General features: G+C 37.9%; 1 protein-coding gene across 1 annotated transcript in view; it reads left to right on the plus strand.

Annotated features, from left to right (window-relative positions):
* The first annotated feature begins 6,313 nt into the window (after positions 1–6,313).
* Positions 6,314–21,392, plus strand: part of DNAH7 (dynein axonemal heavy chain 7) — a 115,962-nt gene continuing 100,883 nt past the window's right edge. The window contains exons 1-10 of the mRNA XM_063340416.1: positions 6,314–6,400; positions 11,661–11,726; positions 12,300–12,408; positions 12,522–12,675; positions 13,027–13,120; positions 14,360–14,540; positions 15,389–15,464; positions 17,762–17,887; positions 19,340–19,459; positions 20,975–21,158. Of these exons, the coding sequence (XP_063196486.1) occupies positions 6,386–6,400; positions 11,661–11,726; positions 12,300–12,408; positions 12,522–12,675; positions 13,027–13,120; positions 14,360–14,540; positions 15,389–15,464; positions 17,762–17,887; positions 19,340–19,459; positions 20,975–21,158 (1,125 nt within the window). The 5' untranslated portion in view covers positions 6,314–6,385. The remainder of the gene's footprint in view (positions 6,401–11,660; positions 11,727–12,299; positions 12,409–12,521; positions 12,676–13,026; positions 13,121–14,359; positions 14,541–15,388; positions 15,465–17,761; positions 17,888–19,339; positions 19,460–20,974; positions 21,159–21,392) is intronic.

A 21,392-nucleotide genomic window follows, 5' to 3' on the forward strand; every position in this document is an offset into this window, starting at 1 on the left:
CATATTACCCCCCTAGGGTACTAATTGTACATTTGTTTTATTTTCAAGTAGATGGCTGAATTTAAAAAAACAAAACAAATTTCCTTTAGAAAAGAAATTACACTCAAAAGAGGTGGTAACCCATTGTGGCCTGGATAATATGTTTCCTACAAAGGCGTGTTTCATTGATGAAATGAAAGCTTTCTCATTGTTAGAAATGCACAAATGGGCTTTCTTTTTAGTGAAAGAAATAGTGTATTCATGTGCTTGGGTTGGTGGTGGTTGCAGCATTAAGTTCAGAAATTATCTGAATATATTTCCTGCATTGAAGGGTCTTATCAGGAATGCTGCCTTTTTTTTCTTTTTAAATTTTTTTAAGACTTCTAGAAAACAAACTATTCTTTTTAACACTAGTAGTGATTTGAGACAGCTTGAAATTTGTCTTTTTAAAGGGCCTCCTAAGGAAGGAGACATGCTAGAAAAATACATCGTCTAGATATTAGCTGACTATCTTCTTACCAGGACAGCTGTGCTTGTACTCTTCCCAGGTAAGGTAAGTTATGCTTGGAAAAATATATTTTAAAATTGGGGCAAGATAAAAGCATGTGACTAACGTGTGTTTGTTTCAGAACCAATCATCCTGTGCCTTAACAACCTGGCAGCTGACAGACTTGAAAATACTGCTTGGCCCACTCAGCATTAGAGAAGCGAGCAAGATGCAGAATGAGTCAGTGCATTGAAAGTCTACCAAATTAATGGTAACATTACAGGGCTGAACTGCTGAGTCACCTACCGGTACGTGAGAGCATAAGGAAATTTCTTAATTAAAAGCAGGTACATGAATTATGACATAAAATTCTTATCTGGTTAGCCCATGTAGTGTTAGCCCCTGTTTCATGTCAGAGTGCTGGTTTTTGTTGCTTTCACAACACAAGAGGAAGATAAAGGATGATTTTTTGACCCAGTAACACCTGTGACAAAACTGTTGCCTTCCAGTGAAATGAAGACTTCACCTTTGAGAAGAGTGCGAAGAGAGGCTTTCGGCGACAAACAGACTTGCATCCAGTCAGTAAGTCAGCATATCTGCATGGACCACAAAGTATTCATGTTTCCTTTGGTGTTATGATATTCTTGATATCTATTACTATTCTTGATAGTAAATAAAGACTCATTTTGATTTTTTTAAACTAGCCCTGTAGGTGCTCAAGCTCATTCTAGTGCTCCTTTGGAGTGGCTGTGAAGATGAAATAGGAATATGAGTTCTGGCCTGTAACTTGCTTTGTTTCTCTTGACATAGATGAACCCAGAACTCTTCACTGTCTTTCTTTAAAAATCTTTTCTGCATTGCAGTAACTGTAGGATTGTGTAATACGTCTGTGCTGTTATTGTGGCGGCTGTTCTAAAACAATTTGGAACGTGATCTTTCCTTAATGGTCAGTAGTTCCATTGTGATATGAGGAGAAGACTTAATCTGACTAAGCATGTGCTTCTTATAGCACAACGTGTTTCTGAGAATGATTTTACAATCAGTATGTAAATAACTACTGATTTTCTTTTAGAGAGGAAAATGCTAGTTTAGTCCTGTCTTCAATTTTATTTTTATGCATTAATTGTTCCATACTTAAGAGATCTGTATAACAAGACCTGATCTAATAAAGATTGTAACATTTAAAAAAAATATTTTCAAATGGGGGCAATTTTCTAGTATTTTGTAGGAATTACTTCTTACTTACAAAATCGCTACTTGTATTTGTGCTTCTATATTTTTAGTCTAGGTATGCCAAAAATAAAGTATACAAGAAAACACATAGACCTGGTTTTGTCTCTTAAAAAGATTTTGAGATGAAAAATGTATCCTTATTTTTTTTCCCCACTGAAAACTTGCCTGAAGTGTCATGTCTCACCATGAATGTGAGTAGAAATGTTAAATTCATTATCTTTTGAAATAATTATCACATCTAATTGTAAGTAAGTAAGTGCTGGCCAAAATTCACGTCCTGCCTATGAATGTAACAGAGTTTAAGTATCAACTCTTGATTTAAAGCCCTTAAACTTGAATTTTGATGACTAAAAGTTTTTCCTTTAGAGAAATAATTACCAATCATTAAAAAGTTCCCCACTATTAGAAGCCTCTCTGAAAAAGCTTTGCTTGCTTCATTAAAGGTCAGTACAATGTGAGATTAATTGCTTGTTTTATATACAACTATAGTGAGTCCGTGAAGGGTAAATGTGAGAGAACTTAAAAATATATAGATGCGTACATACTTAGTAAAAAACAATAGAGACAAAAGAGATTTTAGACGAAGTGGAGTACAAGAAAAGGTATTATGTGGAAATACATTTTAGTACGTACTCTTAGTGTTCAGTTGAGATTGCCGTAACCGCTGGAGTGGTTTAGGAATACAACTTTGAGAGACAAGCTGTAGGCATTTAAGAAGCTGCAATTCCATTGCATTCAAACATCTTGTTCCATTTTCATGCTGGTTAATGTTTTTCGTTCTGTCATATGAAACCTCTGGGGAAGGAAAAACCCCTTCCTGAAATTATTTTTAAAGCAATACCCAAATCTGAGAACTTTAATTTTTGTACGCACAGAAGTTACTACCTTTGTTGTACTTTCAAGTGTTATTTATTTGCTCTAATCAAAACATACAAAGCTTACCAGTAACTACTTTGGTTAAAAATTGAAGGGTCACTTTTTTCACATTAAAAACAAAACATCTGTTGTTTTGGTACATGGTATTTTGGCTTAAGTTTTGTTAATTCCATGGAGTAAAGCACATTGTTAACTACTGTTTAATACTTTTGCCTCTGTTTGAAGGGAGAAAGAAATGTGTTCTTGATTACTGGCACTCTAGAATTTAACCGAGGCATCAATGTGGAATACAAACCCCATATCATTGACTCTTTCAGAAAATGAAAACTTAATGATAAAAATGTTACTTACGGCCTTTTTTCCTTTCTGTATTTTGTTACTGCATCACTGATTCTTTTTTTGGTGCACTCACTCCAATCTTTGCTAAACTGTTTATTCTGTAACAATATAGGAACTGTATGATACTGACTGCCTATGTTCTGTTGACTTTGGCTAGTAACGATAGATTTTATTTTTTTTAATAGCTTGCTCCATTTTTTAAATTGCTTTTAGTGCAGTTCTAAATCAGATGCTGAGGAGTACTCACTTAATATTTGTGTGTACTCCCTTCTTCATCCTTTTGCGATTTTATTCTTTTGATCTCTGAAGTTAGATTTAGATTGCTTTATTAGGCATGAGTATGGGATTTCAGATGGAAGTGAGATGTTAACCAAACACAAGAAGGCAAAAAGCTGAGTTGTAAACCATTTTTTCTGCTGTGTCCTACTGTGCCCTTGGAAAATCTGATTAAAATCAGCTGGTATTGTGTTTATGTAAATAAATTGTATTTAACTGGTCACTGCAGGAAAAGAGTGAGATGAGGGGGAAAAGGGAAAAAGTAGTTCTTGAAGTTCTAAGTTCTCTCTTAGAACTAAGAAGTTCTTAGTTCTCTGTAAGAAGAAAGTTCTTCCGATAATGAAAAATACTATATACACAAGAATTTTCTCTACAATGTTCCTAATATTAGCAACCTAAATGCATCTTTCCTCCTCTGAAGAGTAAAAGCAGTCGTGCTATTTCCAGTTTCCTAACCAGATAATGAAAAAACAAAACGTCACTTTCTAGCAAAAGACATCACAGCTCCTGACAGTGTATGGTGATGTGCGCTGAACATGCTACTGCCTTCTGTAGGTACAGTTTCTAATCGTTGAATGACTCAGTATTAAAGAGAAATAGCAAGGATTTCCCTTTGCTTGTTTCCCAGCTAGACCCTTGTATATTATAGGCACTACAGCGTACAGCTTGTTTGAATCTCCCTAAGATATGTTGAGTATGAGGGTATTTCTCAGCTCAAAATCAAAACCAGGCTTTGGTACTGTTTTAGAAAATGCACTGGGAATTCCAAGTGATGCTGAATTTTCTACAGCTGGACAAAGCAAAAAATACCCTACTGGTTCTTTGCCTGTGGTATTTTAACAACGGGGCTTTTTATGTTTAAAACGTGATATATAGACTCTTATAATGCTCTATGTACTGTTCACAAGGTTGGTTACAGGCCAGAACTCATTTACAGGGGTTTTCCAGTAAGCTAACTCCACTGTAAACTGTAGTGCTGCCTTTTATGTGTTGCTACTGTGAAAACATAACAAAACCTCTCCTTTAAAATTCACAAACTTCCTAACTTTGCAAGAGCTGTTTCAGATCCCATTGAAATCCAAACCTGCTCACAGCAAAGTGTTAGAAGTCATACAAACCATACCAGTATTTAGATTGGTCAAAGCGTCAGATTCATAATGCATGGAACACCCATTGACTACCAATGAAACAGAAAGAGACTTTTATTTGTATTTTCTTGTATTCTTTAATTTACTGACTTTGGGGGTGTGTGGAGGTGGTGGAAGATTGTTTAAATACTATGTCTGTTGTGCACGAGATGGGCTGAAGCATGATGTGGCACCGGAAAAATCTTCTGTTGCGGTTTAGACACTCCAGTCCAGCCACTAGAACTCATTGAGAATGATTTTGCAAGCACAGGTGAGTTGTTTTGCATGTTTAGTTGAAGCACACATGTCTCACTGCTTTGCCTAAAGACAAGCAGCTGCATTTGCTTATTGATACACATCAGTTAATTTAAAAGGTAGAAAGGAATGCCTGCCTAAACAGCAGTGCATGCTACATGCTACTCAAAGCAATTTTAACTATAATTTTCCTGAAATTGGCAGGCCTCAAAAGGGTATCAAGCATTTTCTACGGGAAGACAATCTCAGTGAAATAACAGCAAAGGTGAAATTCAACTTCCTGTAGCTGCAAATACATTGCAATATCTTCAAAACAACCATGCAACGCTACAGGCTTGGGGAAGAGTGGCTGGAGAGCTGCCTGGCAGAAAGGGACCCTGGGGTGTTGGTCGACTGGCAGCTGAATACGAGCCAGCAGTGTGCCCAGGTGGCTGAGAAGGCCAACAGCATCCTGGCCTGGATCAGGAATACTGTGGCCAGCTGGACGAGGAAAGTGATGTCCCCCTGTCCTTGGCACTGGTGAGGCCCCACCTCGAGTATTGTGTTCAGGTTTGGGCCCCTCACCACAAAAAAGACATTGGGGTGCTGGAGCACATCCAGAGAAGGGCAACGAAGCTGGTGAAGGATCTGGAGAACAAGTCTCATGAGGAGCAGCTGAGGGAGCCGGGGTTGTTTAGCCTGGAGAAGAGGAGGCTGGGGGGAGACCTTATTGCTCTCTGCAACTACCTGAAAGGAGGGTGGTGCTTAGGGACATGGTTTAGTGGTGGTTTGGGCAGTGTTAGGTTGATGGCTGGACTTGATGATTTTAAAGGACCCTCCTGACCTAGACAATTCTATGAACACAGGTGTAATCCATTCTCTGTTGTTTATCAGCTACTAACTGTGTCTTCAATCAGTAACACCTGAGCAGGCAGCTGTGCTGAACCTTCAGGGTATTTCACCAAGTGCTGCTGTGACCAAAGACAGGCCTCTGCTTTGTTTATAACCATGTGCTGACTACAATGTTGTTTGTTTCCTACTAATTTTCTTACTGCATGAGAAAATGGTTGACTACTGAGCTTCCTACTGTGTGAGAACATAGTCACTGAGCTGACATTACAAATAGTGATAACAAGACAGTTAGAAGCAGTTAATCAGCAAGGACAGAATAACAAGTAGTTAATGACTTCAAGGTTCTCTCCTATGTCAAAATACATACTCCTATACCAATTAGGATAGAGCTGTGGCTACTTCAAGGAACATCCTTACCATCCTCAAGAAGCTGGCAAACTTACAGAAGTTGGCAAACTTACTGTCCTGAGATGACTCAACACCTTAAAAGGATAATGTGAGGAAGGGTATCCCTCCCCAAACAACTACCCAGGAACTCACGCCTGCGCAGAAGTGTCTTGCCGATGCTGCAAAATTTAATATGCATGTGCAAAAAGGCTATTCGGTCATCCTAATGAAGATGTAAGCCTAGGTGGAGTTATGTATTAGGTAGGCGGAATTATGAGAATCTTTCGTGCATAAGTAATGGGTGAATATCCCCGGTAAGGTGTGCTAGATGTATGGATTTCCACCTAGCACCCGACGCCGAATAAAGCATTCTTTAAACCACTTTTGGCTCCAGCTGGAGGATTAACGAGGCGGCTGTAATGAGCCGCGCCGTGTTTTGCCGGAGAAGGGCGGCAGCGACGGTTGAGGGCGGCGCCGCTCGCGCCCGGCCGTTGGGAGTCGCTGTGCGCGCGGCCAGGGCGGCGGCGGGCGGCCGGCCAACGGCTGCGCTGGCCGCTGCCAGGTAACGGCGGCGTCCCAACACGGCCGCGCAGGCATGGCCGCCCAGAAGGTACCGGGGGCTAAGGGGGACGCGGCGGCAGCCGGGCAGCCCCCGGGCCGAGCTGTGCCCGCAGCCGACAGCGTCTGCCCCGGCTGTGGACGGGCGGGGGGCTGGGGGTCCCGTCGCGGCGCCCGGCTCGGCGCGGGGCGGGGAGCAGCGGGCGGGCTGAGGAGAAGCGGCGGGGCAGAGAGCAGAACGCTCGGGTGCGTGTGGCTAACGGAGGGGAGCTTGTTCTGATCTGGAAAACGTTGTTTTGCTTTGAAACCTTAAATAACAAGGTTGACTTAAGCTTCTGAAATTACGTTTTTTATCCCTGGTACTTAATTTAGTGCTTGTACTCTGTAAGCGGGGACCTGGTGGGGCAGCGGTGTTCGTAGAGAAATGCTTCAGTACACAGCCCCGTGAGCTGCGGGCTGGTCGTGGCTGATACCCTTCAGAAAAGTTAAACCGTGGTGTCTGTGCTATGAACTCCTTAAATGAGGTTTTTAGAAGCAACGTAGTCCTTCTTGCAGCTGCCCAGATTTCTTTTAATTATTTTAGCAGTGCAAATTTAAACAGATGGTTTTGGTTGGGCTGCTGCTGTTCCCTGCAGTGTTTTCAGAGAGAGTAACTCTCTCCGAAAGGTATCCTATTATAAACCACAGAAACGCATTTCAGTCTTGAGCATGTTAGAAAATGTTATGTCATAAGCCCTGTCCCTGGTTTGGGTTTTTTTGTTTGTTTGGATTTCTGTTTTGTTTTGGTTTTTTTAATCATGAACCATGAAGGGATTTTAATTCAGTTTGTTTCCAGAATTGCAGGAACTGTAAATACTGAAGACAAATGCTGATAGAAACTTCTAGCTATGAACATGGTTTTAGATCAGAGGGCATTAACTGATACTAATTTGTATTATTTCTCTAGTGTCCTGATTGGGTTGTAGTTGGTTAATGTAATTAAAAGGAAGACTGCACTCTTAAATCATGTTGTCCTCCTGTTAGTAAGTCAGTCGTGTTCTTTTAGTCTCTTTTGGTTTTGATATCCTCATTCAGGTTTGTTTTCTTCTAATGAAATGTGTGAGATATTTTAAGTGTAACCATTTATTAACTTCTTTCAGTGAATTAAAAGTTCACCAAGTTTTCTTTGGGTGGTTTTCTTCTTGAGGTGCATATTCGAGTGTATGAGTTGGCTGCTCATAACTATCTGAGATAGTCCTCATTGTCCAGGACTCTCTTTTTAGTACATCTTATCAGCAATAGTAAGTTTGCAGTATAATACTTTAAAATATTGTCACTGTCTTCAGTGTAACGAATTTCAATGCTGAATTTATCAGTACCAGCAGCTCAGAGGTTTAAGTTGTGGTGCTGAATTCTTTTTTTTTTTTTTTCAACAAAAGAAAATCTAAACAAAACTGTGCAATGTTGTACATGAAGACAAGGTATAGTCTTAGTCATTTTTGTAGCCCTATTATTTGTTAAAAACGCCCAGGTTTCTGTTATTTGTTTCTAACCAGGAATCTAATAATTAAGACTGTGCACCTTGTCACTGAGAGAAATAGATAATACTGTTCCAGGAATTCAAAACCATTTTCTCCTACTGAAAAAACTAATTTTTTTTCTATTCTGTTCCCTTCAGAGGGTATTAATTAGATAGCATTCACCATCTGTTTTAGAATCTGGACTAAAGAAACATGAGCTTTATATTTCAGTCTCATTATGCAAGATGTGGAGAACAAAGAGCATGTCTATACTCAAGGTTCAGAACCACCTAAGATGACTGCCTGAGCCAGCTCTACTCCAGCAGCTGTAAAGTTGTTGACAAACCAGAGTCCATCAGATCACCACTGAGACGATTAGGGGGTTGGAGCACTTGATGTGTGAGGAGAGTCTGAACTACATGTGTTCAGCTTGGAGAAGAGAAGGTGGCAGAGGAGTGTAGTTACTGTCTTCCAGTGCCTGAACTAGAGAGAAAATGGTGCCAGATTCCTCTTGGTGCTGTGCAGCAGCAGGAGAGGCAACGCTCTCAAGTTTCAGGGAGGGAAATTCTGACTAGGCATAAGGATGACAGTCTTCACAGTGAGATGATTAAGCAAGGGAGAAGGTTGCCCAGAGGGGCAGTGGCTTTAGAGGTCATCAAATCTCAATTGGACAGGGTGCCCTGTGGAATCTGACCTAAATTTTTGTAGTTAGCACTGCTTTGAGAAGGAGAGTGGATCATCAGAGGCCATTTTCAGCCTATTTTTTATTCTATGATTCTATCGAAGTGTGTTTGTGTAGAGCTGTGTCCAAGCCAATCCATACTCTATCCATAGGCTATGCTGCATCCTGTAGGCCTATTGGCTCGGTAAGGAGTAGCTTTATGATGCAGTGTGGATACACTATTAGGAGTTGTATTCATGCTAGTATTACAAAAGACTGGTAGCTGTTATGCAGTCTGTGGTAATAATCTTTTTGCAGTTGAATGTGTTAGACTACAGAGAAATACATGGCTTCATATTTTCCCAGTAGAGTTACAATTGCTTCAATTACCAGACAAAAAGCAGGCTCATCACGTAAATCTTTCTGTATTGGTTATAATACTGCTTTTCACTCATTTATGTTGAAATAAATTCATTATCTGTGTCCCTGTGGACTATGAGACTGGTACAGGGGTTAGAATTTCAAGATGTGAAAAACCTTGCACATGGACCATGCCTAACTGCCAGATAAACAGGCAAGAGCATTAAATGAGGGACAAAAAGAGATATGTGGTTATTGTGGCATAGTCTTTGGCAGTCACCTTTTCTGTGATTGCCAGAACGCTAGATTAGAAATATAAAAATTGGCCTGCTTGGTGTTTAGAGTGCCTTAATTGAGCAGGTATTTTGATCTCTATTCAAAGGGAAACCAGATGTGTTTAATCGCATTTGGGGAGAGAAAGGGAGAGGATGGATCTTTTGTTCATTGAAGGACTAGTGCTGTTGATTTTGAAACAAGATAATGAAAACATTTTATTGTACGACTCCCTCTTGCAGCTAGGTGATAGTCAAGGAGTTTCTCCCCATCACATTCAGGGGAGAAGTCCCTAGAGCTGGAATGACTTTGCTCGCCTTTCGCAAGTTGGACCACGGATTAGTTTATGAAGAGATTGCTAAGAGATAATGTATGTCTATACATATTTAGAATCATAGAATGTGTTTGGTTGGAAGGGACCTTTAAAGGTGATCTAGTCCACCCCCCTGCAGTAAGCAGGGACATCTTCAACTAGATCAGGTTGCTCACAGCCTCATCAAGCCTGGCCTTGAATGTTTCCAGGGATGGGGCCTCCACCACCTCTTTGGGCAACCTGTTCCAGTGTCTCACCACCCTCACAGTAAAGAACTTCTTCCTAATGTCCGATCTAAACCTACCCTGCTCTAGTTTAAAACCACTGCCCCTCGTCCTATCGCCACATGCCCTTGCAAACAGCCCCTCCCCAGCTTTCTTAGATGCCCCCTTCAGGTACTGGAAGGCTGCTATAAGTTCTCCCTGGAGCCCTCTCTTCTCCAGGCTGAACAACCCCAACTCTCTCAGCCTGTCTTCATAGCAGAGGTGCTCCAGCCCTCGGATCATCTTTGTGGCCCTCCTCTGGACCCTCTCCAACAGGTCCATGTCCTTCTTGTGCTGAGGGCTCCAGAGCTGGATGCAGTCCTCCAGGTGGGGTCTCACGAGAGCAGAGTAGAGGGGGAGAATCGCCTCTCGATCTCCTGGCCACGCTTCTTTTGATGCAGCCCAGGATGCGATTGGCCTTCCGGGCTGCAAGTGTGCGTTGTTTGCTCATGTCCAGCTTTTCATCTGCCAGTACCCCCAAGTCCTTTTCTGCAGGGCTGCTCTCTATCATATCATCCCCCAGCCTGTATTGATAACGAGGATTGTCCTGACCCAAGTGTAGGACCTTGCACTTAGCCTTGTTGAATTTCATAAGGTTTGTTCAGGCCTACCTCTTTAGCTCGTCCAGGTCCCTCTGGATGACATCCCGTCCCTCTGGCCTGTCAAGCCCACCACTCAGCTTGGTGCCATTGGCAAACTTGCTGAGGGTGCACTTAATCCCACTGTCTAAATAATTGATGAAGATATTGAATAGCACCGGTCCCAATACGGATCCCTGAGGGACACCACTTGTCAACCCTCTCCATCTGGACATCGAGCCATTGACCACCACCCTCTGGATGTGACCATCCAGCCAGTTCCTTATACACTGAACAGTCCACCCTACATCAGCCACTTCCCTCAGGACTTTGGGGTGTATCTCATCAGGTCCCATAGACTTGTATAGTTCAGGTTCCTCAGGTGGTCACACACCTTTTTATCATTGTCAGATTCCTGTATTCTGAAGGAGGTTTTCTTTGGAGCCTGACTTGATTTTTAGCTCACCTGAGAATTGCCAGAGTTAATCCTTGACTGCAAAATTCATGTAAATAGTTAAGTGCCTAAAACTTGTGTGAGTTCTGCATCACAGCAACTGTATTGATAAACAAGTCAGGTTGGCTAAGGGCAGCTCGGGTACATCTACACAGCCTTTCTGTGCTTTGTATCTTTCCTCTGTTACAGCCTTTGCATAAGACGCAAGGCAGAAAGAGGACAGCTGTAGCATAGACAGGGAGTATTACTACAAGTGCAACTGCATGGAAAGAGGTGGCATGGGCGTTGCCAGTGGCATTGGTGGTGGTGTGAAACAGAGGAGAAATAGAAGAATAGCCAACGGCAGTTGTGTTAGAGCCAATTTAAATAACTTTGCAACTAGGTTGTCTTGTTTGTTTATAGGAAGGTGCTGTACCTTGATAAAATGTGCTAGCCAGAGTTCTGGGCATGGTCAGAGTGTGCTTTTGGATAGATAGCTTTGATGTCTGATGCTGAGGAATCACCGTTATGGAAAAGTAGAAAATGCTGGACACTCTTAAATGAAAGTTTATGGATTAGAAAAAAAAGGATCTTTTTTTTTTTAAAAAAAAAAAAATGACTGAAGAAAGGGAATAATAATTAATTGTTTATTTATATTATTTCATGATTTCTCATAATGCTTTAATGTATATCTTGGCAAAAAGGTAACATAAATGCTTCCCAGCTTAAAATTAATTTTCAGTGATTTTTCAAAAGCATTTGAGAAAGTTGAACATGGAAACACTCTAGAAAGAAAAGGGAAAGTGACATGAAATTATATGTGTAAAAATTATTATATAAGAGGTAAAAATGGAATTATAGCTAGAATATTAATATTAAGAGTAATTTAAATGTCTAGTTGTGTTTTTCCTTTTTTTTTTTTTTTTTTCAAGCCTAGTCCTAATGGCAAAGAGAAGTTGGCAAAGAGAACAGTGAACTTACTACCACAGTTGTCTCAGGTAGTTTTGCTGGCTTTTTTTGTATTCTTTCATTTTCAAATATGTGTTACAGCTTGGTTATGTAAAGGCCATGGTTCTCACTCAAATATATGCTGAGGTATATATTCTCTCTCCCTCAGCACTACGTATGTATATTATATATGTGTATTATATCTGTATGTGGAGCATTGTTTATATTTCAGTATTTGGGAAACATTGAAAGTAGAGTATTTGAACAACTTTTAAAATATTTAAGTAAGGTATACAACTAGAAAGTTTACAAATATTTACATAGAAGTCTAGTGGAAGGCGTCCCTGCCCATGGCAGGAGTTTGGAACTAGATGACCTTTAAGGTCCCTTCCAACATAAACCATTCTATGGTAAGTTTAACATGCTTGTCTCTAGTGATCTGGATATTTAGAATTTGAGGGCAGCGTATAGGTGGTCATTTATTGTATCATTTTTAAGCTGCCTTATTCCTGCTGTATATTAGGCTACAGTTTCTTTGATTTACTATGTTTAAGAAATCTTGAAGTGTGTGTTAGTAGCACCTACAGGAAGTGTAAAACTAAAATATAAAATACATATTACAGGCAAGGTCTAAACCACTATGGCAGCAGACTTGTCCTTCATTCCATCTGAGCAAAGAACAGAAGGATGATGAGTCAGATGAGTTTACTGTAAAAAATGAGTATTCACCTGGTAAGGTTAACATTTTTAGTACTACTAAAGAAAACCTCTCAGAAATGTAAACATATATGCGGTATATTTGAACTTTTTCTTTAAACTTAATTTCAAAATGTATTTTCTGCAAGGAGAATATTTGAATGTGAGATGCAAGAGACACAAGATACAGGATTCTAGAGATAATGAAGCAGGTGCTGGACCATCAACTTCTACATTGCAGAGCAGCAGTCATCGGAAAAAAAACCATGAAAGTTTCAGAAGTGCTCTTGTTAACATTATATTGTGAGTTTCCTTATCTCTGAATAACGTGTTTTTCCTTTTTGATATATGAACCAAATTTTTAAATTAAATTATTCTAAAATTTTGATGATTGCGAATTGAAAGTATGTATATGAGCATGAACTATACCAAAAATTTTAAAAGCTGAACCTTAGCAGGTAAAATACAAACTTGGCCACAGGCTTCAGTCTTCTTTTTGAATCAGAATATCTTGTGCTCATTGTAAAGTTTGGGCAGTTATCTTTTTTTGGTTTTGTTTGTTCACAACTGACATGTAGGATGCCTATATATTACTTATGCCAGTGAAATGTATGTGAAGAATGTGACGCATACTCTTCTTTTTTTTTGTCTTAGACAGCAAGACCTTACTGAAGAACAGCTTCCATCCCTTGATGGAACCCAGCCTCCAAGAGCAGTTTCTTCTACACTAATAGAGAAAGATATTTTGGTAGCTAAAGACTGTTTCCTAGAGTTTTAAATGAAATACAGTGCCAGTCATTTATTGTAAATATTGACACAATGAGAGATGACTAACAGTGACATATTCTTCCACTATTAGTTTCATACAAAGTATTATTTATGATGTTACTATTGAGAATGGAGCATTAGGAATGTACGGATGATTCAAAGAATTGCAGAATGGAATAGTAACTGGAGGATAACCAATGTCAGGAAGTAATAAATTAATATTTTATACACTTGCTGAAGGCAAGAATAACTTGCAAGGGCGGATGCACTGCTTTATCTGAGCAGAAGAATCCGTAAGACAATTCTCTTTGGATTACCCTCATCTAAGAGCTAGAATGTTTTTCATTCTCATTCTGGTTTAAGATACTTCACATGACACAATTGTATACAAAATTTTGTATACAAAATCTATTTAAAATATATTAAGTTAATTTGTGGATAAACCAGTTGAAATAAATTCATGTGTTACTTCCTGACATTGGTGATCTTCCAGTTTATATTCCATTCTGCATTTCTTTGAATTTCAGCTGATAACGTTTCTTCATCTATGTTTCCTTTAATGCTCTGAGGTTTTGTTAATCAGATTTCATGTGCCTAAGTAAATGCTGGCATACAAGCAGATGTACTTATATGTGGTTATACATTCATATTTTGAAGCAATGCATTAGCTGTACATTGCATATCCACACAAAACTCTGCAGAATGCATGGCTTGCTTTTTGAATACGTGATGCAGCCCCAGAGCTAATGGATAATAATGGCAGCACTGGAATGATGAGATAGACAAATTTAAAATTTATTTAAGGAAAAGATTGCTACTGGAACAGTGTAAAGGAGAGGCATCTTTCCAGAATTGTAGAATTGTAAAAGCAAAACCAAAACAAAAACCAGAATTCTATGAGTTATGTCTATTCTTCAATGACATTTTTGTTATTTAGCTCTTATTAGAGAAATGGAATGAGACTTACGCCACTATACTCTGTTTTTCTATCTAGACAGCTTTTTATTACTATTGTGCCAGCTAGTATTTGGCAGGCTGATATGAAGGTATTTACATCAGATCTAGTGATGCATATGGAATATACAACATAAATCAGTACAAACTAAAAATAGTTACATTTATTTGTACTAAATAAGCCCATACGTCTAGCTAAACCTGTAGTAGCAATGTCTTTCTAGTGCTGGACTTAACCGATGCATCTTATTCTTTCATCCTGCAGAAATACTACTATTACATTCGCCATGGAATTGATACAGCAAATGTGGCCCCGATGGATGAATCATGGCTAGACCACATCTTAGCTTTAATTCCACAATGTCTGAAAGTACTTGATGAAAGTATACGTTCACTGACTGATGAAGTCAAAGAAGACTATCTTTTGAGTGTAAAAAAGGCTATAGGTAGATTTCTGGGAGTTTACTTGCATTTTCTCCTAAATTGCTAATATTCAGAACCATTCATTGTTGAGTGCTGTTCACGGCTGAGAGCTACCATTGTGGAAGAGTTATATAAAAATGCTCTCCTGGATGTTAGAGGCACATTTTAATAAAAAGAATACTCAGGCTTTCTTATCCTTGTAATGATCAAAGCTAGTATTACTCAGTATTTTTGATCTTTCAACACTTTTAAAAAACATTTTATTTTATAAATCCCTACTTAACAGTGTACCTTTCTCCTAAATCCCTTTTCGTGTATATCTAGATAAAACTTCATTTCAATGAGTTGTGCATTTGGACGTTTTAGTTGAGATATTGAGGTACTGGAGCATGTCCAAAGATCAATGAAGCTGGTGAAGGGTCTAGACAGAAAACAAGTCTTATGAGAAGTGACTGAGGGAACTGGGGTTTAGGAGGCTTACGTTAGTTCTTATAGCTCTCTACAACTACCTGAAAGGAGATTGCAGCAAGGTAGGTGTTGGTCTCTTCTCACAAGTATCAAGTGATAGGACAAGAGGAAATAGCCTCAGTAACCTCAAGGGAGGTTTAGGTTGGATACTAGGAAAAAATTCTTCACAAAAGGATTGTCAAGCATTGGAACAGGCTGCCCACGGAAGTGGTTGAGTGACCATCCTTGGCGCTTAGGGACATGGTTTAGTGGAGGACTTGGTTGGCAGTGTTGGGTTTACGATTGGACTTGATGGTCTTAAGGGTCTTTTCCTGTTCAAAATGATCCTATGATTCTGTTCCTTTGCTAAGCTTACTTTGGCTTTTCTTTCCTTTCTTTTTTTTTCCCCTATACTTTTTTTCAGTTGACTTTGTTTTAAGAGACAGCAGGGAAAAAGATGAAGACAAGAAGAAAGATTTTCTTCCTCCTCATCGTGCAGAGTAAGAAAATATATTTATTCAAAAACAATGACTAGAAAACAGTGGGGTAGAATAGCATGCATAAGGAGCAGTCTTAATAGTGGTAGTCAGTGTCAGCTGTAAATAAGACTTAGTTATTAGTTATGTAAATTCAAGTAATGATTATACAGTGTCTTTGGAAAAACCCTGGAAAATATGTGTCTACCTTGAAAGGTTGTTTGGAATTAATTTTGTTTAGCAGTGGTTAACGGGTAAGAAGTCTCAATTAATCCCACAGCCTTTGAAAATGGGATGTAGTAGGCCAAATGCCGTTGTATAAAACTGCATTGTAATAAATGGAACAATGTCATGTTCCACACAGATGTCACTGAAGCTCTGTCTTATTTACAGGTTGTGACAGTTTGGCTCAATACATACACATTTAAGAATGTAATAAATACAGACTGCTTTGATCCTCTGAACAATTCAGCAATATGTAGTATAAACACTGGTAGATTTTTCTGGATGAGTTTTTCAGTATGTAGCAACCTCTATACTGAAGTGGATAGATGTGGCCTTTATTTAGAGTAATGGACTATCTCCATTCCATTCACACTTGCCTTAAAAACTCTGCAGTCTACTGAAAGCAAGTATAGTGCTTCTCCCAGGATCCCACATCTGTCCAGTGTGGATCAGACAACTTAATATCAACTTTTCTAGAACATGCTTTAATTCTCCCTAAGATGTGAAAGTGAAGAGGTACCTCTTTCACAGTTATAGCCCAAAACGTAAAATAAATTTACCTTGTAGAGGAATGATGTCTTACAAACGCTTCAGAAACAGAACATTTCCACCAATATCAACCAGGCTCTGTTTTGGGGGTAGTATTACTGAGTGAAAGGTCAGAAAAGGTTTGGTTATAAATGATTTCTGGCTTGTAGTTTGAGATAGATACTTTCAAATATCAAATGGTAGGCATTAGAATAAAATAGAAGGGGTAACTTTGACAGATGTTTCTTAAGCCACTTGCATCTTAAAAAACAGAAGTAATATTTGATGAATTTATTGTTATTATGTTCCCTAGGTAAGAGGCCATCCGACGTCTAATTCTTTGTAGATCTTCCATATCTGCTAGGAGCTGTGTAGGATGTAACAGTAGTTTGTATATAAGCTTATGCCACATGCTTACATGCAAATCCAAAAGTACAAAATTCTCCTACTAGAATTATCATTGGTAAAGCAGTTTTATTCCCTTAACAGTATTTGAAATATGAAACTTTCTTCTAAAGAAATATGTAAGATAGATGTGGAAAAACTGGAATACAGATTCAGTGAGAAATAGATAAAAGTTTTATTTTGAATCAGAATTATTTTTTTTAATAGTTCATTATCAAAATGGGAACAAAAGTATTACAAATATATGAGAAATTTGTCACAAGTGTTTTTATTTTTCTCTTGTGTTGTGGTTTAACCCCAGCCAAAAACATGCAGCTGCTTGCTCACTCCCCCCAGTTTGGATGGGGAAGAGAATCGGAAGAGTAAAAGTGAGAAATCTCATGGGTTGAGATAAAGACAGTTTAATAGGTAAAGCAAAATCCGCACAAGCAAGCAAAGCAAAACAAGGAATTTGTTCACTGCCTCCTGTCGGCAGGCAGGTGTTCAGCCATCTCCAGGAAAGCAGGGCTACATCACGCATGATGGTTACTTGAGAAGACAAACACCATAACTCTGAATGTCCACCCCTTCCTCCTCCTTCCCCCAGCTTTATATACTGAGCATGATGCCACGTGGCATGGAATAGCCCTTTGGTCAATTGGGGTCAGCTGTCCCAGCTGTATCCCATCCCAGCTTCTTGTACCCTCCCAGCCTGCTCGCTGGTGGGGTGGTATGAGAAGCAGAAAAGGCCTTGATTGCTTAGCAACGACCAATACCAGAATTTTTACAGATTTGATGTGATGAGGATAAACATATTGTAGAAAATTGCATATTAATTGTCTAAATTAATTATATATGTATAGTGATTTTGTTACATGCTAAATATAAGGGACCATGAATAGGTTACAGATCTCTTAGGATTTGGCCAATATTTCTCATATATTATTTCTTTTTTTTATACAGTGGTCAATATTTGAAGACTTTTTTTGATATCTGAATAATGTGTAGAAAGCTAGATTTATCACCTGAATTCTGTGCTTTCTGAGATGCAAATAATTATCTTAAAGTAAACATATAAATATTTTGCTTCTTAGCAAAGCTATGTTCATCCCACTGTTTCTTGTTGGGTTTTTTGTTGTGTTTTTGTTTTGGTTTTTTTTTTTTTGTTTGTTTTTTTTTTTTAGAATAGAAGTAGTGCCAAAACCTTGGAACAAGTCTTTCTTGTCAGCATGCCATTACCTGAAAGAAAATTTGCATGCAATAAATCCTTCAATGCTTGCTGTTCTGAACTTATGGGAGACCTCATTTAAGTAAGTATTTTCTGTATCTCTTAAGTCAGCTGCTTGATGACTTCAGAATCTAGATTTCCAAGATGCCCCACTGGATTTGGGACTGCTACAATATATACATCTGAACACTGAACATGGATAATAATGGCTTTGTTCAAAAAGCCATTATCACAAATGTATTTGTCTGTTTTCCCTCTAATTTTATGCTTCAAAGAGTTTCTGCCAACTTTTCCTCTATAGCCGTCAAGGTTTCTTATCTGTACTTGCCCAGAAATCACATGGAGCACTTTGCCATCTTAATTTCCTTTGGTATCTAGGCAAATTTAAGCAAGAAGCTACACATGCAAGTTGAATAGTTTAGCTGATTTGTACTTGATTTTCTTTAGAGCTCGAGTGAAATGCCATCTGGACGTGGCAATTTTTAATTTTCTTTTTTGTTTTTTTTTTTTTTTCCTACAGCCTGTTCCACTGACAATTCAATTTGAGGCATTGTGTAGAATGTTCATTGTATAAAAAGGCTCCAGAATGGAGCTGCTAGGATCTTATCTTCTCTAAGGCCTCTCTTTTTTTTTTTTTTTTTTTTTAATTTTATTTTATTTTATTTTTGTTATCTTAGACTCTGGCAAGCTTCATGCTTCTGACATGTTTGAAAAATAATTTAATTTTGGATATGACGTCCATTTTTTTAAATAGTCTTTCTTGCTTTTAGCGTATTCCCTGATCTCAGTTTAAATTTGACACTTTTTTTTTGGTCTTTCTCAGGGCAAGAATATTCAAAACAGTCTGTCTCCCAAACAGGGAAGGGTTGCTGTCTTGCCTAGCAGGGCGCTTATGTTTTTCCTCTTATCTGATTAACCAGGGAAAAAGGCATTAGATGGGCTGCTGTTTTCTTCTTCCCAGAGCAGACAAAACTGCTCACTTATTTCTTGACTGGTGATAGTAAAGAGAATGAACTGACCTGTCCAGGCCAGGTGCTGTAAGAAGTTGCAGGGAGTGTTTTGTGGGTTTGTTTGGGTTTTTATGTTGGGTTTTTTAGTTTGTTTGTTTTCAAATTTTTGTTGTATCTGCTAAGTAGGAGACAAAATTCAGACAATGTCTTTAAAAATATAAAAACTTAAAATTATTTTGAAGCTAGGTTTCAATTTATTTATTTCTAGATTATTTTATAATATTTGCAAAAATCCACCCGGTCCTAGAAAGGAATGCTATTTAATGCATTCAGAATTTTAAATGTTTGATCCTATATGTAATGAGTAACATATATACAAACTCTGATTTTGAAAATAGTTATTAATCAAATACATAATTACTATTTCAGTTGAAGACCATGCAAACGGACAGTACTGCAGTGCTTATATTTGGTTGTTCTGAAACAATAGAAGCTAATTTCTGAAAATAACATTATAAACATAACATAAAAAACAAGATATAGTGAACATGCTCCTAAAATATTCATGTTATATTCTGTTTCAGAAATTTACGCCTTCTTGATACAGAAATATTTCACAACAAACAAGAAGCTGAGGAACTCTCATTTTTCCAAAATCAAGTCATGAAAGAAATTGGAAAATCCAAAGCGATTTTATCGAAGAAGTATGATCTAGTGTATCCGTATTTTTTAAGTTACAGGGAAATTTTTAACTTCAGGTGCTTTTGAAACTCTGAACTTTCTGGAGAGAGAAATAAAAACCCATTTTAATAATACATATTAAGGAAAGAGATGCAGTGTTGTGAAATGCTTTGAGGCCTATGAACGAAAACTGCTGTGTAAATATTGAGTGTGTTATCATGATTTGTGCAGTTTTCTTATTCTGCATTTTGGTGTGACGTATTTTGCTCACTTCTTAGAGGACCATTAACAATATATGTGTTTTGGTCTGTTATGACAAAAGCTTTTTTTTGTGGTCTCATTGGTGCTGGATAAATGAGAAAATACAATATTGCTACTATAAATAATTTCTGACATTTTAGAATACAAACTGTGATATAAATTTTATTATATAAGACTTTACCCATCCATGCTTCGCACAAAGGAAGTGTCTTATTTATTGGAAGATTAACCTAGTATCACATCAGTAACAGTATCTCTGTAGAACATCTGTTGATAATTTTGGAATTTCAGTTTGTATATTCTCAGTTTCGAAGCTGTTTATCCGAGTGGAGTCATCCGAAAAATGTTGTATTAATGAGATCCGCTCACTTTAGAGGTTATGATTAAGATTTTCAAAAGTAAAATATTTGGATATAATAATGTTTCTATATTCAGTCTGAGAGGTTTTAAAAGAAGAAAGGCAGTTTTCTTGGTAGTGCACTCAGTATGCTGCAGCTAAGTTTTCAAATAAAGCATCAAAATTGCTAGGCCTTTTTTAGATATTTGAGGCCAAATTGTATTGTTTGTACACATCTGATCTTTCTTTAACCAATAATGCTTGATTCCTGCAGTTATGTATTACTGCATTTTTACTATTTCAGGTTTTAATTAAATAATACAACTGTCAAGACTACTGTAGTCTCAAATACTTGTTTCTTCATTCTGTTAACATTGAAAGTTTTTATTTCTGTACTTGTCTATGATTCTGTTATGTATTGCCTTTACCATTTTTGGATGTATTTCTTTCTGACCTTGAAGATGCCGTTCTGTTCTTTCTGCTGCACTCTTCTTTCCTTCCTGTTTCCCAGCAATGCCAGAGCTAATTTCAATTTGGTTGCAACTAGGCAGAATTCCCTTTGGATTACTTCCACATCTTAACATCTACTGGTTACAAGGATGTATAACAAACTGCACGACCTCTGGGACTAAATGTGCTGCCTGTGAAGCCTTTCTGGCCTGAGAAGTAGGAGACCAAAGCAAGATAGCAAAGCTGTCTATCATAATGTGTTATATTTTAAATATGGTTCTGCAATAATAGATAACATTTTCAGAGACACAGTTCCTTAGAATTTAAAGATACTACCATATGACCTACTTAAGTTAAACTATAGTTTTTCAAGTATACTGCAGCAACTTTTAACTGCATGTAATATAAGCATTTATAGCAATCAACTTGAAACCACAGGTTTATTAATGCTAATAACTTGAAAAAATTAAAAATATTGTGTTCTTTTAAGGTGGTTTCCAGAAGTGCAGAAAATCTTTTACCAAGGTAATAAACGAAAACAAGTTCCCAGCAATGCCAGCATTACTAAATTAGAGTCTTTCTTCGATTGTGCTGCCACTTTAATGACTCATCAACTGCAACATTTGCTTTTGCATTCAATTCAAGACTTTACAGATTTAATTGTTCAACCTGCAGTAAGTAGTCTTTCACATGCACACTAGCAGCATTGTTTTCCATGTATAGACAATTTATTTCCTGTTTATTTTGCTTCTTTTGAAAAAAAAAAAGATAGAAAAAATAAGTATGAAGTCTGGTAGCAGGTGCCTTCTGGAAAAAAAAATACTCTTTTAGGAATGCATTATTTATTAAGTAGATTTAAAATAACAGGGTTTTTTTTTTGTCATGTAAGAAGGGAAATATCAACATAT

Source organism: Chroicocephalus ridibundus, chromosome 7 (genome assembly GCF_963924245.1).
Source record: "Chroicocephalus ridibundus chromosome 7, bChrRid1.1, whole genome shotgun sequence".
Classification (NCBI taxonomy): domain Eukaryota; kingdom Metazoa; phylum Chordata; class Aves; order Charadriiformes; family Laridae; genus Chroicocephalus; species Chroicocephalus ridibundus.